Source organism: Hippoglossus hippoglossus, chromosome 17, assembly GCF_009819705.1.
Source record: "Hippoglossus hippoglossus isolate fHipHip1 chromosome 17, fHipHip1.pri, whole genome shotgun sequence".
Lineage (NCBI taxonomy): Eukaryota > Metazoa > Chordata > Actinopteri > Pleuronectiformes > Pleuronectidae > Hippoglossus > Hippoglossus hippoglossus.
This window is the reverse complement of record NC_047167.1, coordinates 23627250-23646405: the sequence shown is the minus strand read 5'-3', so window position 1 is coordinate 23646405 and position 19156 is coordinate 23627250. Positions and strand designations below refer to the sequence as shown.

The window sequence follows — 19156 nt, the reverse complement described above, 5'->3', positions numbered from 1 at the left end:
CAGTGAGTCATTTGTGTGCAGAGAAGAGTGTTTGTCGCCAAGCTGCACAGCTCACACACACACACACACACACACACACACACACACACACACACACACACACACACACACACGCGCACACACACACACACACACACACACACACACAGACACACACGCGTTAGCTCATTGGCGGCTCTGAGTCTGAAATGCTTCTGTGTTGATTTGTAAACAGCAACAGATTTGATTTAAAGGTTCAGTGTGTAGGATTTAGTGACATCTAGTGGTGAAGTGTCGTGTTGCAGCTGAATACCCCTCATCTCACCCCCCCCCCCCCCCCCCCCCCCCCCCCCCCCCCCCCCTCCAAACATGGCAGAGAACCTGTGGAAGCTTCAGTTGTCATAGAAACTCAAAAGGTTTAGTTTGTCCAGTTTGAGCTACTGAAAAAAAACATGGCTGCCTCCGTAGAGAGGACCTGCTCCTGATGTAAATATAAAGTATTTAAATATAAAGTATTTAAATATAAAGTATTTAAATATAAAGGGCCCATTCTAGGGTCAACAATTCTTACAATTTAACAAAATATGGATAGGGAGTATACATTGTGGAGCAGCATCTGAAATCCTCATGTGAATCTGTCTTCTCTGGTAAGTAGGCGTCTGTGCACCTGCAGCTCAAAGTGGTGATTAGAAAGCTCCAGTGCTTCTTGGATGAGAATCTAAGGGCAGCAGCTACATTATTATATAAATATTCAAATCGCCACTTTAGACTTTCAGAGGTTAAATGTGTATTTGCTTTATCGTTCTAGATGCAGACTAACCTGTGTGCTCGTCTTTAATCTCTGTGATGACCTTTTGAATGACCTTGGTTTTGTCTCGCAGAGCAGACAAACTCATTCAGCAGCTCGGAAGCTTTTTCTGAAGCTCGTTTGTGACTAACTCTGTGACGTCTCGCTCTGTCCGTCGAGAGGCTGTCCGTGGAGGAGGCCGGAGCAGGGCGGGGAGTCGGCGTCCAGCAGCACGACCACGGTCGGCGCTCACAAGCTGCAGCCCTGCGTCCTCGAGCTCTGCAAGTTCTTCTCGCAGTGTCTCTGCAGACCCGTCAGCCACAGGACACGCACGACAAGGTTCTCACATCTCTAAACACGACAGTGCTGCAGAGTTAATCACATGCTGGGACGAATTTAAGTCAGAATCTGGATCTGTTGTTGTTGTGTTCCAGCTTCTGTGACGACAGCCACCTCTGGTATGAAACACACACGTCTGAGGTGTGTCGGCGCGTCAGGAGAGTCTCCTTCTCCAGAAGTGAGTGGAACCAGAGGAAGGTCCATGGGTCTGCTCCTCATGAGAGCGTGAAGCTTTCTGAAGCTTCACTGGGACGTCACAGATCTGTTACATTTATACGTGTGTCTTTACTTCAACAGCATTGCAAAACATCAATTACACAACTTTATTATAATTATAATCAATACTAATACGGATATTTCAAATACTGAAATTTAAGCTGATCAATAATTCCTAAGATGTCGTTATCAAACGCTTCCTGTGTTTTCGAACTAAAACGTACTTTTATGGATGAAGCCTAACTTCCACTATTCCTTTAATTTCAGGGGAAAATAAAACTAAAATTAGATAAGATGCTAAAACCTTCATGGTTTTCTGATAGAAGAACTAAAATGTAAAGAGCTTTGATAACTGATGTTTCTTTTACAACAGAAAACAGACGAGGTAATTATGAAGCATCTGATCAATTCAATGTTTAACACGTGAGTCGTTTGTTTTTTAAGAATGACAGTGACGGTTTCTGTTTCTCGGTGGAAGTCGTGTCAGCCCAGCTGTGAGTGTGAGTCAGAAATAATTGGGGAGCACACTTCCTCCCTCACCTGTACTGATGGGGACGTGTCGGCCATGTTGCTTGAAGCTGGTATCAGAGCTCATTACTGAGCAGCGTCTCTGCAGGAGCCCGTGAGCCGCCGCCGCCACGAATCCTCACAGCTAATGGGCTCAGGAGGTCACAGAGAGACGCCGCTCCCACAGCTTCTGACACGCCGATCATCCCACGCCGCTGATCCCACCGCCGGGCCGTGCCGCCGCATCGGGCCTCCTCCCGCCGCTAATTAGACCTTGTGTGTATTTTTAGAATCGGATTTTAGTGGAGTTTGATTTGAAATTGACATCAAGGCCTGTCGAGGCAAAGCAAAGTTATTTATATATATATAATATATTCATATATAACACAGTTTAGATAAGAGTGTTTTACAGATGCATAGAAAAACATCCAAAATAAGACAAAAGCAAAATGATCGAAATACATTAAAAGTCATTATTATTTTCAAAAGGCAAAAACAAACAAAAACATAAAGTTCAGTCTGAACCTAAATATCAGTGATGACGAGAGGACGAACACATGAAGCTTCCGACTCAGGTCAGAAAACGAGATGTGACCCTGACTTCACTGAGCTCACACGTTCATCTGACTGAAGACAAACCGACTTCACCTGTCACACAGAAATAACATAAACGTGAGGGAAGCGTCAGAATGAAGCTGCAGCAAATGGAGCAGTTGAAAATTAAAAGACTTTCACTTAGAATCAAAGTCAAAATGAAAACTGGGTGAAATGAATCGTAGTCTGATATATCTTTTATTCGGAGCAGGATTGTGCAGCTCACAGGATTATTTTATACTTCTGTGAGTTTGTTATTTCAAAGATGAGCACATGAAAGAACTTGTCTCCAGTGTCACTGACCTGTTTGTCCTCCTCCTCCTCCTCCTCCTCCTCCTCCTCCTCCTTCTCCTCCTCCTCCTCCTCCTTCTCCTCCTCCTCCTCCTCCTCCAGATCTGAAACAGAGATGCTTGACAAAGATGTGCAACAAACTGTGACCAGAGAGGAGTTGAACACAAAGAGCCGTTCATCATCACAGGAAGTGACTGGAACCACCGACGTGCAGCTGAGTTCGCTGCTGCAGCATCTGGAGGATGTGTGGACACAGTGTGACGGCGTCTTTCCCCCCAAACCTCCGACGATTCAGGAAACTGTTTACAACCGGTTCACATGTTGACATCACGACAGTCTGATCTACTTCTCAGGAACAAGAAGAAAAGACCATTTACTGAAGAAACTGGACTCTTGAAATGTTCTTGTCAGTTCTTCTTGTCCCTGTCGATCAGATGACACATGACTGTACTTTCTAAAAACATGACATCAGAGAGAAGTGGTGTGTGAAAGTGGAACAGACGACTGTTTGAACAGTCAAATTAAAACACTGGATATAAATCACGAGCTCGTCTCTGAACCCATGAATATTAAAACATACAGACACCAAATAAAGTTAATTCATGAAAACGCGGGAGACATATGAAATGAAATGAAATTCAGGTGAGAGGAAATATCTTATTTGAAATTGATCTATTTGAGCTTCACGTTGTATCTGAGACTCCTCCTCACTGTTGATATGACGTCACACGATGAGGATGAATGTTCAGTTGGGCTGTTCACAGGTTTGTGCTGCTCTGGAACAGGTCGGGGGGGCAGCGTCAGTTACCATGGTGATCTATCCCCCGAGTCGAGCAGCGTCTGAAAACCCAGGATAAGATAAAGTCACTCGTTACAGCAGCAGACCGTCAGGATGAGCTGATGATTTGGATTCATATCGATCTTTTCTAGTCGTGATGACAGTTCAGCTCTTTACATTCACAGCCATCAGGGGAAATTCAGCATCTTGTGAAACGGGGGGGAGATCAAACCGCAGACCTTCTGGTTAGTGGACAACCCGCTCTACCTCCTGAGCCTCAGCCATCCTGGACAAGAGAACATGTGAAAGTATAAAAATAGAATCAAATAGGCAAAAACAGAGAATATTCACATTTCACTACCAGTTGAAATATTATTTGTAGAAAAAAGTACTTGAGTAAAGTGCAGTGACACAAGAACCTTGTGTTTGTGTCCCAAGTATGAGGAGATATTTGAAATAAATCTGTATATATATATATATGCATATATAGCTCTGAAGTTCTGGCCCCAGTTCTTGATGTTAATATCCAAACTCTCTGAAACGAACTTTGGAAGAAGAATTATTTTATTTTTCGGAGCAGCAGAGCAGCTGAAGGTGTGAATGTAAATCTATCCACTTCCTGTGTGTCACATGACATCTGGCCCATCCTCCCCCAGAAGCACCTGTCCCACACAAAGCCCCACTATCACCCCCCTGTTATTAAACCCTCAGCTCCTGTGCCCCCCCCCCCCCCTGCTGGTGGTCATTGATCTGAACTCCTCGGAGGATCAGATAAGAGCAGGTCGACCCCCGGGTCACAGATCCAGCCCCCCCCCCTCCCTGCGGGACAAAGACCACTCTGTGGGTCTCCCTGTCGGGACCCCACCTCCGTTAAAGCCTCAAATACCTGCACAGGAACCGAACCATGATAAGCTCCTGCTCCGGTGTCACCTGAGAGCCAATTAGACCTGACCCCCCCCCCCCCCTCAGGTAGGACTGATAAACATAGTTAGTGGAGCTGAGAGTTTATTCTGCTGGAAACAAGAGGACAACGTGTTTGCTGCTGATGCTGCTCAGATCCACTCTGTGACGCATGTTTCACTCGAACCTTGATTCAATGAGGAAACCTCAACAAAGAAGGTAAATCTGTTGTTCACCACTTTGTTTCTTTAGCTTCGTGTTGAAGACAGTCACAGATCGCACTGTTGTTACTGTTGTTGTTTATCGTAAGATTAAAGTGGAAGGTGGAAGTTTTCATCGTCAGGACTGTGACAAATTCAAAGACTCTCATGTGAAACTGGTAACAAAGTGAGAATGACCAACGAGCCTGCAGCTCCTTTCCCGTCTGCTCTCCTTCTCTGTGTTTCCTGCAGCAGCGGCAGACAGTTTAAATAAATTAGCTCTGAAACTGTCAGTTTTTATTCTCCATCACCTGGTGTCTCCTCGACCTGCACCGAGCAGCCGACAGACTCAACATCTGGAACAACCAGCAGCTCAAACACAGACATTTCTCTGGAGCTGAACGAGGTCTGGACTTTGCTGGATGTGGACGTGCAGCTGATTTCGAACCTGTGAGCAGCTCTGCAGTAAACCTCAGCCTCCTGCCTCTGAATTCACGCTCCAGTCATGTTTCTGATGTGGATGTTCATCCTGTCTGCTGTTCCAACTGGTGAGTTCTTCACAATGTCCCCGTTAATATGTCCCTTTCAAGGGTAAAATCCACTTAGACGAACGTTGTTTCATTACTGTATTTGATTAAATTCTTCTATTTTCAATAAGTTGACTGTAAATGATAATATAAGATAACATCACAATCTGGTAAATCAAAAACGACAAACAGCGACTTGTTTAATTCAAAATATAAAGATAAAAAGCTCCCGGACATTTTTTTCCACTTTGATTTGGTTGTTGACAGAAATATTGTCATGACATGATGATGTGATGATGTCATGTGTTTTGTGTCATTATTCTGATATAGTAGGATGAATATGTGATGGGTTAAATGGTGCGTACATGAATCATTTATAATAATCACTTTTCCATCTTCAGCTCTTTGTGCCAGCTCCGTTTTCTGCCCGGACCCAGAGGCCAGTGACCAGACTGCAGATTTCATGATTGGTAAGAAGCACGTGATGTAATAAACCGTCACGTGAGACACGTGAGCTTCACTTAATCTTCAGTAACGAGTCGGTTGATCACAGTCGGTGTCTGTTGGTTCACTGGGTTGAAAAGATGAGTCAGCGGTTTAGTAAGAGGCTTGAACGCAGCCTCCAGAGAACGAGCATCCTGCAGAAAGGTCAGAGCGCTGACGGCCTTCAGTGTCACGGATACATAATCGACCATCTGATCCATTCATCTGCTCATTGGAAGGAACGTTCCTACAAGAAGAAGGAAAATTAGTAAATCAAAACCATCTCTGCTTGTATCAGACAAAGTGGCTTCGTCATTCTGCAGTTTTTAAAGTTTTAAAGTCGTTTACGTGTTCGATTTCCTCAAATTGTAGATTCTAGATGTAACATTATTCAAACTAACATTGTGTTTCCATGCAGATGCTTTTATGCACATTTTCAATTTGAACACAAAAAATGGAAAATTAAGAAAACCTCTGAAAAGTGAAGTTCATTGTGACCATGGAAACAGATTTAGCCAATAAATGATGACGGAGAGAAATCAAGTGAGTTAACTGTCACTCAGGCAGCAGGTGAAAATGCAGGAGGACCAATGAGGAGGCTCCGTGTTCTGTGAATCGTTAACACGTCCATCACTTCCTTCGACCTTTGACCTGTTCATCACATCATGGAGCCTGACCTGAGAATGAGCGCCACCTGCTGCTCATGTCAGTGAACCAACTAACTTTTGATAATAGCGGTGGATGGAAAAAACTTCTGTTTAATTTGGATGAAAACTTGAGTCTACTCAGTGTTTTTCTCCTTCTGAACAATTAGTTAACAAAGAAAGAAAATTCAAGTTAATCTAAAATGTAGTTGAACAGATCCACAGACGGCTCGATGGACGGAGCGTCTTCTGGAGAGCAGCGGCTGCGTCTCGCTCCGATCGGACTAATCGGTTCCTCCAGCTGCTGCTTGTGTTGCAGTTGTTGACATTGAGGTGGACCGGTCCACACGCTGTGATGCTCTGGGACACCTACGTCCTAATCAGCCCCGCGGGGACATCTGGCCTGTGGAGAGCTGCAGCCTAAACTCTTTTCTGCCCTGCATGCGTCTCTGGACTCAGGTTTTGGAGCAACAGGATTATCTATGATTAAATCAGTGGGCTCTCGAGATGGAGGAAATCGAGTTGGAACAAGAGTGAAATTGTTTCGGGGTTTTTTTTGTTCTCACAGCCTCCGTGTGTTTGTCTCTGTTGTGTCCATCTTGTTGTCCTTCTCCTCTCCAGAGTGTCTGGGCCTGCGCTTCACCTGGATCCACTCCGTCTTCGATAATTTCCCCTCGCTGCTGAATTTTGCCGTGAAACTTCAGTGTGCGACGGGGCTTTGTCCACACGACCTGGAAGACTACGGCTGCTCCTGCAGACACGTGGCGTCTGGAAACCCCGTGGATCCTCTGGACATGTGAGTAGAGAATCAGCAGCTGGATTCAGAGGCTGGAGACAGGCACGTTTAAAGTGGACTGAGTCTTAAACATGTTTGATTACCAGCTGGAGACTGGAGATTGAGAACTGATAAACAAACCCTCCCATGAGATGGTCCTCATCATTTAATAAGATGAAGGAGTTGATGTTTGTCCCTGAAAACAGCAGCGCTCAGTGGACGGACTTCAGGAGTTTACAGGAGAAACGTGTGTTTGGCTTTATTCAAACAAAACTTCCTAATATGAAAGAATACGACTTGTTTCATTTCATTTTAAATGAGTTGTACTTTGACGCCTCCTAAATTCAGAACCAAGCGTATCCCACTTTTCACTTTGGGCTGTTGTGCCACTTCAGTCCAGTTGGTGGCGGTAAAGTGGCTACGAGGTGGTTTTGGAAACTACGTTAATCCAAACACAATATGTGAAGAAGCTTGAATATTATCAGCCTCCACAGAAATATTATTACCAGAGATTTTGTGATATAAACTTCCAGGCTCTGTAGGGGGCGCTAGTGAGGTCGTCCCGACTGGATGGAGGCCTTCAGAGCTGTAGCCCCAAAACAAAATGTGTACGTTATAAAAGCTTTCAGACATTTTTAATCATAGTGAAATATCTTTCTGTGTATTTGTGACGTCGCACGACACAAGACGACATTCGCCGTTTTGCTTTCACCTGTTTGAACGGACCAATCAGCATGCATTAGCACAATGCTATTGGTAGCATCGTCCTCCCTGAAAGAAAAATGCGACACGAGAGTCTTTGTGATTCACTCTCCGTAAAATGACATGTGATCTTTCTTTCTAGAAGCGAGTGTAAATACGTCTTTGACTCATTCACTCCAATTCCTTGAGGACAACCTGTCTCCTGCCCCGGTCTCTCTCGCTCTAATGTCTCTTTCTACTGCAGCTGCTGCGAGAGCCACAGACGGTGTTACCAGGACGCTGCCCCCTGCAGGCAGGTGCTGCCGCGCCTCCCAAACAACGTCACCTGTCCGGCTGCAAACAGCAGCTGTGGTAAGATTGACAGATACGTTCTGTCTCTGTGTCTGAACAGTAAATATGAAACAAACCTCACAGCTACTGCCGGAAGTCGACGAGACTCCAACACCGTGAATTCATAAACACTTAAAGAAACATCTGAGGTCTTACACCTCAATCCGTTATCTGATGTTAGAGATGTGAGAAGGTGGAGCCCGGTGGTTTCCTCTGTTCACTGTGTGTTAAGATGGACTTTATGTCTGCTCCATGAAAGTGAAGCCACAACATCTGGATTTCCCCCTGGTGGCTGGGTGCAGTAAAGGTCATAACCCCCACCTCCTCCATGTTAGTGGACGGGACCTCGACACCGCAGCAGCCTGAGATAATCTTCTCTTAAGTTGAAGCTCTGCTTTTCCTGATTTCCTCTGATTCTAGTTATTTTCTATGATGAATGTGAGTCATTCAGTATTTAATATGTGAAACACTTTAACTTTACTTTGATAAGTGCTTTGGAAATACATATACTGTGATGAGTACATGTCCCTTCATCCTGCTGCTGCTCCACCAGAGAACGTACACACAATGGCCCCTCGTGTTTTTAGATCTATCATGACGGTGCTGTGTCTGTGGATATTAATGCACGGCCCATATTTTCTTTTCTGATCTCGGAGATGATGGTGATTGGTGTCAGCAGAGGTTTTGTGAATGTGACCTCGCCGCCATCGACTGCATGAGTCAGAGCTCGTTCAACTCGACCCTGAGAGGCTTCGCTGAGTCGTCCTGTTCCGCCACAAACCAAACAGGTAGGTACTTCACACATCATGTCTTTTAGTCGCATTTCAGAAAACGATAAATGGACATTTGTCCTCTCTTACATTCACCCATTCAAGAGGAGGAGAAGGGGATTGGACGACGCCCTCAACGTCCTGAGCCACTGCACAAAACCTGTAACACAATAAAAGTGTACACAACATGTCTCAGCAAGTCAATCAGCTGAGAAGGTTACCAGCATCAATGCGTTTTATAAAGTTAAACAAAAGTGTTTCTTAAATATGAATCACACTGAAACATAAATAACTTTATAACTGGATAAGTTCATGTGGTTCATTTATTTTGAAAGTGCAGACAAATATAAAACATGTGTTTCAGATGTGCTGGGCGTTGCCGTGGAGACGGACCAAGCGTTTGGAGGAGGAGGTGAGTCTGAGTGACGTCACCACTCTGATGTCAGGGTTCTCGAGGCCGCACGTCAGCTGTGCGCCGGTTTCCGGGCGGGTCGGCGATGTCAGATCCGAGGAAGTGATTGATTGGGTAGAAACAGCTGAGTCACACCTCTGCTCCTCTCAGCCAATTAAAACGGTGACCTCTTGACGTGTAATCCAGGAGCTTCCTGCCCACACAGCTGCGCAAGAGAAAATCAAGGATGGTACAAAAGGTCTAAATATAGAGGCTGAGCTGGAGTCGCTCAGAGCGAAGCTGGAGCGGCTTCACAGAGAGGCTGTGTAGAGTCTCTCTGTTTGAATGAAGACTTCACTGATTCCACTCTTTAACTCAACTTGAAATGCACTTCACTTTTTTCCATGATTTCACGTCTGAAAGCTGAAACAATAGTTGGTTTAACTTCCCTGATGCGGAGGAGTGAGGATGAGATCCCAACAGAGAGCAGAGATCAAATCTGTGCTTCACGAAGGAGAAATCCACGTTGTTCCCTGAACTCAGATCTGATCAACAGCCACATCATCGGCTGCACAAATGTGAATTATACACTAAATATATCTACGGCTACAAATCGTTTTACACGTGTACAGAAGGTCATGTACAACATTAATACCCAAGCTCATGAGTGTAAAACACGTGGTTCTTCTTTCAGAGGCTCCGTCTGCAGTGAACGACTCTGTGAGCGTCCAGCTCCACAACTCTACAGCAGGTAAAAGTCTCTTTGTGTCGTTCAGACCATCTCTCCCACTTCGGCTTGTAGGTGGACGACAGGATGACGTTAAATAAGAAGTCAGACATATTCAGTGAGAGGATATTTATGATTCAGGGTTTTGTTCAGGTTTGTTTCTTTTGTGTTTCTACAGCAGAAGAACTAGTCGTGTGTAGGATTGTTGTGTAGGAGTTGTGTCTATGAAGTTGTGTGTTGTTGTTTCAGTGGATTTTGAGGAAAGTGAAGGTGGCGCCGAGGAGGAGGCGACTCACCTGAGTTTCATCTCCAAAGGTCAAACAGTCACATCACTCGCCGTCTCGTTTCCCATGATCCTCGCTGCTGAGGCTCTCTTTCTGCCAGACCCCTGTTTGTCCAAGCTGCCCATGTTTTTACATTTGGCTCAAGTTTGATCGTCCTGCAGCTTCGACAACTCCAGAAATAATGTCCCCGCTGTCGGTGTCCTGCTGCTCGATGACTCACTTATTGGCTCCAACGTTTCCTGTCGCCGCTTTTACAGATTTGAATGAGACGGTGACAGAGGAAGCACTCGAGCAGGAAGAGATGAACGTGGATCCTGCATCCCACAGTCCTCCAGCATCCAGCCTGGGTGAGCCAAGAAGTGTGTGTGTGTGTGTGTGTGTGTGTGTGTGTGTGTGTGTGTGTGTGTGTGTGTGTGTGTGTGTGTGTGTGTGTGTGGATAACAGGATCGTATTCCTTTTATATTTTATCTTTACATAAAGGAACAGTTGGTAATTTTCTCTTTTTTTATTTCAGTGACGTGTTCACATTATTCCTTCAAGTGATTCATGAAGTGTAAAAGTCATAAAAACTTGTTTTACAGTAAAGAAAAAGGAAATATATTTAGATAAAAAAATAGATTTTGAAAGAAGAAATTGGCAAAACACCAAAACCCTCTTGATTAAAATCAGAACAACAGAACAACACATGCGTCTGATTTTCATTTGAATTAAATTAGTTAATTTTCTGTCACAGATTCGGTTTCGTCAGCGAGTGAAGCTGAATCTTCGCTGAACTTTGCAGATGGAAATTTAAAGACGACTTCGATGTCGTCACACGTTTCTCTGAGGACGACAACTCCCAGCGAGTCATCGGAGGAAGGTGAAGAAGAAGTTTTCAATTTAAAATACACGGGTACAAGAAAATGTGCACGACTCACAATGAAGGATATAAATACTTTTATTAATTTGAACTGTAGTTAACGTTCAGTTGTCTTTATTCACACAGTGTCTCTGCGTCTCTGCAGGTTTAGTTGTCACCACTTCATCACTGACGTCAGCAAAATCACCAAACGGCCCAAAGGCAGAAAAAACCACGACGGCGACGCCAGAATCATCTGAGGAAGACGGGAAAGAGGAGGAGGAGGAGGAGGAGGAGGAGGAGGACAGTGATGAAGGAGAGCAGGGAGCTTCAGATGAGCACGGTGAGAGTCGCTGAGCAACACCACCTCCTGATAATAAGGATTCTTCAGTTCGACACTTTGACAAACATCAGATTTTAACGTCAAACAATGATCAGACTGAGTCTTCAGACCAGCAGCTCCAGTGACGTCACGGGGTCGTACGATATCAAATCATTTCATTTGCAAACACGACGTCGTCAAACTGCAGCAAATCTTGTTTTTCTTCCTCAGCCAAAGATATTTCTCCAACTTCGTCTACGACCGTAAACACCGAGACAACATGGACACAGTCGACGACGACCGTGAGAGGAAGCACGACGCCTTCGACTGCGAAGACGACAGCAGCTTCTCCAACAGGTTCGTCACACGTCTGTAACGTGTTGATGCAGAAGAACTTCGCGCGTCGATTTCCCTCCGTCTGTATTTAGATAAAGGAGGCGTGGCCTCAGCAGAAGGAGAAGCTGAGCCGAAGGTCTGGTCTCCGGCTCGTCCGTCTGTTACCGCTGCGTCGGTAGCTACTTTGAGCGGCTGCATCAGAGACCGTAAATAAAGATGGACGACGTCTCCTCTTCCTCCCACTGTCCAGGAACAAAGCCAAAATATCCTGGATACGAACGCTGACACCTGTCAATCATCACGTCTCAGCCTGTTTGTATATCATCAAATAACTGATCCAAACATCAGTGAGAGAAGAACGACCTGAAAGGACAGAAACATCTTGTCCATGTCCCATCTGCTTACATGGAGGAGGCAAGATTATACTGCAGCCAGCCACCAGGGGGCATCCGCCGTCATGTCGTCCATCTTTATTATTATAAACTAGCTCGTTAGCATCGTCACCAGCGTGCAATGAATCATGGGACAGATCGACCAGAGGAGGATTCAGCCATTGAAATGGTTTAGACCTGTTCCTCATTGAGATTCATCCACTTCTGAATTTGTAAAGCGACAAGCACACACACACACACACACACACACACACACACACACACACACACACACACACACACACACACACACACACACACACACACACACACACACACACACTTCATGCTTTGATTAGAACATTTAACCAGTAAAGTGCTCATTTTCCTCTCGACGCTCATGTGTAATTACGAGCTGAGGCTCTGACAGGTGTCTGCGGCTCGAGGACGAGAATCACATAATGTGCGGCGTCTCAGGACCTGGTTGTTCTGCTGTTTCCTGCAGGTGGAGGAGTCGTCAGCTCCACGTCGACACCGGCTTCACCTCCAGCTTCACAGGGAGGACAGCAGAGCGTCGCCGAGGACAAGCCCATGTCCCAGAGGACGAATGAAGGTCGACTCACTCGTGCAGAAAATGAACTTACTGTGAACTTTGAGTCGTCTCACGAGCAGCTTCCTCAGAGCCGAGGAACAGTTTTCATTGAGAGGATTTAAACGTCTTTGCATGTTGAATATGAAGCTATTTATTTAACGTCTATTTAGATTATTTTAGTTTGGTCCACTAACATGGAGGAGGTGGGATTTATGAGCTATACTGCAGGCAGCCACCAGGGGGCGGTTGAGATGCTTTGTATTTACAACCCCAGTTCATCAATCTGAACTTTTGCTTTAAGATCGTGAACAAAGGCCGAAAATAATCCCCAGCGTCATGAATCACAGCAGCAGGTGAATAAAGAGCAACACAGAGCTGCAGCAACGAGTCGGAGGAAAGATCGGATTAACGAGCAGAATCCAAACGTGACAAACATAATCTGCTCATTCATCACTTAGCAGAGTTAAAGATGCTGAAAGGACGATGATCGTGTTTATTCAGCTGCAGCAGACGAGACACGTTTCAGATCATTTCTCACTTACAACAGAAAAAGGTTTTACTCATCAAGTTGAAATCAGAATCATCATGTTGCTTATTGGTGGAAAGTAAGTTGAGTGTTAAATGTTTCTACATTTCAGACACATCTCCAACATATTTCAATGCAGATGAACTAGTTTCAAGTATTTTCCATTGAGATTCATGTTCTCGAGAACAGACACTCTGAGATCTCTGTGACCTTTGACCTCTCAAATCTCACCAGTCAATCTGATTTGTACCAAAGGACTCTGTCCAGGCGTGTCCACACGAGTGGGACGAGGACCTGGACCCTGCTGCCTGTGGCCGTGCTGCTGCTGCTGAACCACGTCGAGTCGTAGTTTAAACGTTTAAGATCAACCGCTCGCTCAGGAACGTTCGTGCAGAATGAAGCTCCGCCCAGAAACACAGCCCTGATACCTGCTCACTCTGAAATCTGTGTCACGGCCTCGTCCACAGGTCCACAGGTCACGAGTGGCACCGCCGCCCCCCCCACAGCTCCCGGTGCATCATGGGAGCAGGACCTCACTCCCCCGCCTGCTGCTCCTCTCGCTCCAGGTGAGGAACAAGAGAATTCACATTTCATCAACACTTCAAATTAAACATCTGCAGCAGGAAGCGTCAGAATCACTTTACTCTGAAGGAGACGAGTGAGTTTCAGTCTTTAAAGGTTCAGTGTGTAAGATACTTTATATTTAAATACTTTATATTTATATTTAAATACTTTTCCATGCAACTAGATGTCACTCATTTCTACACACTGTACATATATCGACAAGAAATCGGTTTTCAGAGTCCTGCAGAAAGCTGCTGGTATCTTCTTAACCTTCAGTCTCACGCTTCAGGTCGAGCGACGCCAACGTCATCGACTTCAGCGAGGACCGTCGCCGTGACGACACCAGGAAGACGAGTCACCTCCGTCGGACCCCGGTCAGAGATCACCGCGTCCAAAACCACCACAAAACCAACCCCGCTCACCACAGCTGAGTCCGAGGAAGAAGAGACGGACGAGCCTCGGAGTGTGGACGGAGACGTGAGGGACAGCTCCCAGGAGACAGACACACACGGTACAGTTCAGTCAGACTCGGAGATGTTCCAGACATTTTACTAGAGGCTGCAGGAGAAGATCCAGAAAATGTCGTCAGGAACATGTCAGGAACACGTCAGGAACACGTCAGGAACACGTCAAGAACACGTCAGGAACACGTCACGAACTAGTCAGCAACACGTCAGGAACACGTCAGGAACACGTCAAGAACACGTCAGGAACACGTCACGAACTAGTCAGCAACACGTCAGGAACACGTCAGGAACACGTCAGGAACATGTCAGGAACACGTCAGGAACACGTCAGGAACTAGTCAGGAACATGTCAGGAACATGTCAGGAACTAGTCAGCAACACGTCAGGAACACGTCAGGAACACGTCAGGAACATGTCAGGAACACGTCAGGAACTAGTCAGGAACACGTCAGGAACACGTCAGGAACACGTCAGGAACATGTCAGGAACACGTCAGGAACTAGTCAGGAACATGTCAGGAACACGTCAGGAACTAGTCAGGAACACGTCAGGAACACGTCAGGAACATGTCAGGAACACGTCAGGAACTAGTCAGGAACACGTCAGGAACTAGTCAGGAACATGTCAGGAACACGTCAGGAACACGTCAGGAACACGTCAGGAACACTTGGTTCAGTTCCTGTTTGACAGCAGCTTCACTGTGAACTATGTGATGTGCTCTGAGTGGTCGTTAGCTCTTCAGTAATAAACCCTGCTCCCTCAGAACCAGGAAGTCGTCTTCCTCTCCACACGTGACTCTCTCTCAGCTCCGTTAACTCACCAGGTTAAATGAAATGAATCAATTAACAGGTTTTTCTCAGGGGTTCAGTAAAGTTCATTATATTTCAGAGGGTGTGAGAAACACCAGCCCACTGCTCGTATTAAACACAATTAATTGTTCGGAGCAGGAAAGTGGATCATTAGAGCGGAAACGAGCTCAAAGGAGCGAAGACATCGAGTCATAAAACTGAAAACATTACAAGATGTGAGGGTGAAATCCAAGTGTGTCTCTGTGATGAACCTCTGGTTTGTGGTCCGTGGACAGATGTGGCTCAGAAGAGGACGGTGCCGTTCTTCGCCTGGTCTCTGCTGGAGTCTGTTGGACTGAGCGACTTACAACTACAAGCAGACAGCAAAGGTACGACTCGGCTTGTGGACGGAACCGAAGGGAACCGTCTCGTTCCAGCAGATTTCTACAAACTGAGACGTTTGTCTGTCTTCGTGGTGAAGTTGTTGAACCTGTGTTTCTCAGCAGAATGCAGTCGCCCCTTCACGCTGTACGGCGGCGACGGTCGAGCCAGGCGGGAGATGCCGGCGCTGGGGGACATGCTCCAGTGTCTGACGGGACGATGTCCACACGAGTACGAGATGTACGGCTGCTACTGTGGCCAGGAGGCCGGGGGGACGCCCCTGGACCAGCTGGACAGGTGAGCAGCAGGAAGTGACGAAACCACGGAGACACATCGTGTGTTTGAAACTAAAGAAAAAGTGATGTCCGTCCCTCTCTGTCTACATGTGTCTCTCCCTCCTCTCTCCCCTTGAGACAATGTATGTTTTGAGTTGACGTTATACTAATAAAGTTGAATTGAATATTGTGTGACATTAGACTCTTTCAGGTCTCTGACGTGTCTTTTAAAGTTCGGAACTAAAACCACGTGAACCGTGTCTCCAGGTGTTGCTTCTTCCATCACTGCTGCCTGAAGCAGATCCGCTCCATGGGCTGCAGGTCGGACAGGAAGCTCAACGCTCGCGTTTCCTGTGCGAACAGGAAGCCACAATGTGAGTGTTTGTTACACTCGAGCAACAACGGGATCAAACCACGGAATAAGAACTGGAACATGTCACGAATGTTCTGTAGTTTTTGTGGAATCTTAACGTCTCAGAGTTATAACGACGTGAACATTCGACTTTTCTCGTCCAAACTAACAAACGCAGACAAACTGTAATGATTTGATTCCCTGATTGTCCGGTCCTCTCTCTCCTCAGGTCAGGGCGTCACTGTGTGCGACAAACTTCAGTGTGTGTGCGACAAGACCACGGCAGAGTGTATGGCGGCGGCGCACTTCAACCACAGCCTGCCCACGCAGCAGTGCGGCGGACCGGCGCCCCCCTGTCGCCGGGCCAGCAGGCCCCCCAAGCCACAGCTTTCTCCTCAGTCCAGCGAGGAGAGCGAGGAAGGGGGGGGAGGACGCTCTGATGCTGAGCCCCTGAAGGAGCAGCAACCCACACAGGACGCATCGGCCGATAAGAACACGCCTCCTCCACGCCACGTTCAAAACAGGTGAGAGGAGGAGTCAATTTAACTTTACTGTGAATATAAACAACTCGTAAATAAAGATGAACGATGGGACGGATCCCTGAAGTGAAACCAAAGTGTCTCCATCGCCCCCTGGTGGCTGCCTGCAGAATAGGGCACAAACCGGCCTCCTCCATGTTAGCAGATAGGACATGGACAAAAGATTTATAAAAAAAACTAAGTAGTTCAATAAATATCTTCCAAAGATGGTTTCATAGAAAAAGATAAAATAAAAATCTTATCATTCGGTTATTTAAATGTTATAATACTTAACTCTCTGAATTAAAGAAGCTTCTTTATGTATCAGGACAGAAATCTGTAAAATGTTGTCTTTGTGCAGCGATGAAAGTTCGGACCAGAAGGACGAGGAGAGGTTGACTCCTTCCGTCGAGCCGGCTCCACCTCCTCCTCCTCCTCCTCCTCCTCCTCCTCCACCTCTCTCTCCTGACTCCAGTGACGAGAGCCGAGAGACACAGACACTCAGTGGGATTCAAACCCAAAACCACCGGCCAAGTCCAGAGCAGAGCCACGCACACCGGCCATCAACGAAACCAGGGGAGAGAGGGGAAGAGAAAAAGGGGGAGGAGGAGGAGGAAGAGGGGGAAGGGTAAGATGAGGAGGAGGAGGAACAGAAGGAGAAAGAGGAAGAGGGTTAAGAGGAGGAGGAGGAGGAAGAGGAAGGAAACAAAAAGCAAATACTTTGTTTCTAAAAGAAACTTTGGGATTTCCAGTATTTTTGGGGCATTTTTCTAAAGATCTGCAGATAAATTTGTGAACAGATGTAATTTATAGAAATGATGTTGAAAATCAAATGTTTGAGGTTTTCTCTTCAGATTTGTGACGTGAAACTGTTCTTGAGTAAATTTATTAAAAATATAAAGAAACGCAAAAGAACATCTCCTGTGTCTTTGATTCAAAGGAAATCGCTCCTCATTTTAAATCTTATTCATCTTCAATATGAACCAGTTATTCTCAACTCAAGTCGTCTTAAAAGACAAAACATGATTGTGAAGAAGAACAAAAGTAGAATCAGATCTGGATCCTGCAGCTCTGGAGTCGATGGATGGAGAGAGAGAGGGAGAGAGAGGAGAGAGAGAAGGAGAGAGATGGAGAGAGAGAGAGATGGAGAGAGAGAGAGATGGAGAGAGAGAGGGAGAGAGAGAGAGAGAGAGAGAGAGAGAGAGAGAGAGAGAGAGAGAGAGAGAGAGAGACAGAGAGACAGAGAGAGAGAGAGATGGAGAGAGAGAGGGAGAGAGAGAGAGAGAGAGAGATGGAGAGAGAGACAGAGAGAGAGACAGAGAGACAGAGAGAGAGAGACAGAGACAGAGAGAGAGAGAGAGACAGAGAGAGAAGGAGAGAGAGAGAGAGAGAGGGAGAGAGAGAGAGAGAGAGAGATGGAGAGAGAGACAGAGAGAGACAGAGAGAGAGACAGAGAGAGACAGAGAGAGATGGAGAGAGAGAGAGACAGAGAGAGAGACAGAGAGAGAGAGAGAGAGGGAGAGAGAGAGAGAGAGAGAGAGAGAGAGAAGGACAGATGGATGGAAAGTGACCGAAGTGAACAAGAGTAAAAATAAACTTTCATGTCTCAGTTCTGTTGAGAAATAAAAACGTTGCAGCTCATCATGTTCGATAGAAACATTTGACTTTATTCTGTTGAACAGTGATAAAGTTGCTGAGGCTCCGCTGCCGTCGAGGTTCAAGTCGGATTCAACAAACTTTTTATTCTTTAATAATCATCTTTGAATTAATTAACGGGGGAATTTTCAAAACACTTTTCTGTAGAAATAATCTGCCGTTTATTTATTTGATTCACTTCAAATTATTTTTGTTCATATGAATCATTTGGAATCTCGATTTAAAAATATTGGAATTAAGATTTCGTTGCTTCATTAAAGAAAACAAGTAAAACTGTGTCAGCGGCTGAATATATTTACTTTATTAATCATTCAACACCTTCTAGATGAAATAATATCAATGATTTGAACAATTGAAATTTCTGCTTTCAAAGTTGAAGGTTGTCTTGAACCTGCAGCTGGAGCCGAGCCTCAGCGCCACCTAGTGGTGAAAGCCGAGCGTTGAGCAGGTGGTCGCTGTGAAGGCCGAACACAGACGAGACAACTTTACCTTTAAAACTGGCACAAAAATACAAACTGTTGCATCAACAAGAAAAACAAATCCGTTCGTTGTGTTCATGTCAGTTTCATGCAGAACTCAGAGTTCATCATGTTCAGGTTCCAGCACTCAGCGTCCGGCAGCTGTTCGTTCTCTTCTTCTTCATCTTCATCTTCACGAAGCGACACAGACTCGTTTATTGGTCAAGAGATTGTTTTTTCACAGCTGCACACGATTCTTCTTGAAGACAACATTTCACAACAGGAACATTAGGAATCAAATATCTTGAATTGTCCATTTGTACCAAACACAAATCCGTGCTGAAGCAGTTCTGCTGTAGCAGCAGGTACACGGTGATCAAAGTGCAAACACGAGTCATGTCCTATTGTGTATAAGGGAAGCAACTGTTCATTGGATTTAACGGTAACACATACAAAAGCTATTAAATATAATCTTCATAGATTTCTGC

General features: G+C 45.6%; 2 protein-coding genes across 5 annotated transcripts in view; both read left to right on the top strand.

Annotated features, from left to right (window-relative positions):
- LOC117778545 (HERV-H LTR-associating protein 1) overlaps positions 1-3313 on the top strand; it is a 17769-nt gene extending 14456 nt beyond the window's left edge. For all 4 annotated transcript variants that reach the window (XM_034614243.1, XM_034614240.1, XM_034614241.1 and 1 more), the window contains 3 exons: positions 949-1105; positions 1201-1283; positions 2816-3313. In XM_034614243.1, coding sequence (XP_034470134.1) covers positions 949-1105; positions 1201-1283; positions 2816-2859 — 284 coding nt within the window. In that variant the 3' untranslated portion in view covers positions 2860-3313. The remainder of the gene's footprint in view (positions 1-948; positions 1106-1200; positions 1284-2815) is intronic.
- Positions 3314-5024: 1711 nt separating this feature from the next.
- oc90 (otoconin 90) lies at positions 5025-17243 on the top strand (the record flags this gene model as incomplete). The annotated part of the gene is given in 20 exon segments (XM_034613885.1): positions 5025-5139; positions 5520-5588; positions 6867-7041; positions 7967-8073; positions 8709-8840; positions 9187-9231; positions 9908-9964; positions 10190-10255; positions 10482-10571; positions 10958-11083; positions 11229-11405; positions 11675-11752; positions 12597-12704; positions 13677-13775; positions 13997-14284; positions 15325-15417; positions 15532-15706; positions 15952-16058; positions 16266-16560; positions 16916-17243. Coding segments are annotated over 20 exon segments (2658 nt in total), but the record flags the coding sequence as incomplete, so codon positions are not given.
- Positions 17244-19156: the final 1913 nt, after the last annotated feature.